Here is a 2,500-nt window from a genome sequence, read left to right on the forward strand (position 1 = left end):
AGAATAGAAACATCCGGGACATTGAGGTAGTAGGTTCACAGACGAGTACAGACATAATTTCCTTGGGCAAGAAATTCACACACAATTGCCGCTCTTGACTCAGGAGTATAAATGAGTACCTGATCTTTGACTGGGGGTGGACTAGAGGTCCGGTCCCGCGGCTGCGCCAAAGTCAGTAACCTTCGATGCTCTGGCCATGCATCAAGGGGTTCGTCAGCACAGCCTAAAACTCTGAGTAGCGCCGGGGTCCCTACCTAGAAATAGGCAGGGGGTGCTATCTTCGGAACTTTCCGAAGGGCATACCCATTTGTCCATGTGTGTATGTGCGTGTGTGTGTGTGTGTGTGTGTGTGTGTGTGCGTGCGTGCGCACGCGTGCTTGTGTGCACACACCACGCCAATAAGTCAAAGACCAAATACATGGACCTCACTGTACAAATGACCTACGTGTCTCCCTTCTACATACTAAAAGTAAAACAACACAATCAACTTGAATTGTATTACCAACTCAAACACTTTCCTTGTTAACAAGCCAAGAACATTTACAACAACTACCATCCTGTAACACCTCACACTTAGCAACACGCCACCACGCATGCCACAACCAATAAACATATAATACGACTAAAGTTAAAATGTGAACGTGTCTCGATCCCACACAAAATTAATTTTAAGCACTAAAAGTAATCTATCTTATAACTGCCTACAACCACGGCAATCCACCAACCAGTTCGACTTAGTGACAGTGTTCACTCATCCTCGAAACCGACTGTAACCCCGGCATTCGACTAGCAAAGACGAAATAGCCAATGCCCGCACCAAGCACGACAGCGATGCCGATCCACACGTTGTATGTCATGAACGCCAACATCAACAAGTAACTGACAAACACCTGCAGCATGTGCATCAGAGTCTGCAGCATGTGATCGATAAGCGGCAACCTGCTCCGATCACAATTCATGATCAGAATAATTAAAATTATACCCAAACCAAAAGGTACCTCATCAATGTGGGTTTTGTTTGATCGTCTTCAACTTGATCATTGTCTTCATTAAAACTTGTCATCGCGATTCCTCCATTGCTCATATTTCCATTGCTCAGGTTTCCGTTGTTCGTAGTGCGACGAATGTGTGATTTTGCAGCAGTTCGACGTTTGACACCAATAATCGCCTTAATCAACAGATACTCACGAAACCACTTCAGACCCTCATACAGAGCCGCAGCAAAAAAGATACCAATACATATTCCAATGAGTCCTACACAACAGCAGCACTAGATAGCCAGCAAGACATTAGCAGATAGACTGGACCTGACCAGATGAATAATCTAAGGTAATCAAGTTTGTCAAATCCTACCCTGAACATCTGGAAGATTAGAAAACATAAACAAGCAGTTTGTGCTGTCAAATAACATCCTAAATAGATTTAGAACGAAAACTTTGAAGTCCATTCCTACATGTAGTAAGCACTTCCTATTACTTCGACTAGTCAACTTGCTTCCATTGTCCAGGATCAGTGTACAATGTACTACAATAGATATCTGGTTCCCTGATCTAGAGCAACGGGTGCACTGGTGCTTAGTCACACTCAACTAAACCAACAAGAGGAGACATCTTTGTCACTGAATCTTGAATCTTGGAGATCACCTCATCTTCCATTGTATTGTACTCTATATAAACTGTGACTATTAATTAGCTCGAATCCTTTAGAGTGTGGAGTGCAGCAGTTGTCAAGTGCCGTCAATCTTGTGCAACAATTCTATGCAGAGCCAACAATTTTCTCTGTTGCTGCAAACCAAGATGTTATTCTAAAATCATAGTATGAGTGTCACATTTTTACTGATTGAACACAACTAAGTGGCACAGTGTCGTTCCATTGTACAACAGGCGTTCTAAACTGGACCACAAGTTAGTTTTTTATCCTCAGAAAACGAAAAGCGGCACACAGCTCTGACCCCAGTCAGTCAGTCATTCAGCGACAGGAGCCAACCCGTTGTAATCCGATCAGCTGTGATACAGGTGGCATGTATCAGAATGCCGGCCACGGGTAAGTAGCCTAGCAATCCTACTGTAGCTTCGTTCGGGCGTCGACCCGACCGCATTGCAACACCACGATAGTAACGAATGCTAAAAACTCCCACGGAAACCAACGGAAACCAACAGTAACCACATATGCGCGTACCGTACCGTACCGTACCTACCACACAATAGCAACACAAACCGTTCCCTACCTCCGACAGAACTGATGGTCCAACTCTCAAACCAGAGCGTTACTTCAGAGCTCAGAACAAAGAACATCTACAGGAGAGAAATGGAAATTCTAACAAGTTCGTGTTCGAGAGGACAATGATTCTCGCTTACGCTGTGCCCAGCAGCAGCGTGGTCACCGTGTAACGCCGACTCCGAAGAAGGAGAGTCCGTGTTCATATGGGAATCTTGAGGATGATGATGGGACATGGTACAGTACAACTGCAGCCACTCAAGACAAAATTTTATACCGGAAG

At 44.6% G+C, this 2,500-nt stretch overlaps 1 protein-coding gene across 1 annotated transcript; it reads right to left on the reverse strand.

The window, feature by feature from the left end:
• Positions 1–405: 405 nt before the first annotated feature.
• Positions 406–2,497, reverse strand: LOC134190746 (high affinity copper uptake protein 1-like). Its single transcript, XM_062659251.1, has 4 exons — positions 2,358–2,497; positions 2,228–2,294; positions 999–1,254; positions 406–939 (listed from the first exon to the last, which is right to left on the reverse strand). Exons 1-4 carry the CDS (start codon positions 2,451–2,453, stop codon positions 735–737), a joined length of 624 nt encoding a protein of 207 aa, XP_062515235.1. The 5' UTR covers positions 2,454–2,497; the 3' UTR covers positions 406–734.
• Positions 2,498–2,500: the final 3 nt, after the last annotated feature.

Source organism: Corticium candelabrum, chromosome 15 (assembly GCF_963422355.1).
Source record: "Corticium candelabrum chromosome 15, ooCorCand1.1, whole genome shotgun sequence".
Taxonomy (NCBI): domain Eukaryota; kingdom Metazoa; phylum Porifera; class Homoscleromorpha; order Homosclerophorida; family Plakinidae; genus Corticium; species Corticium candelabrum.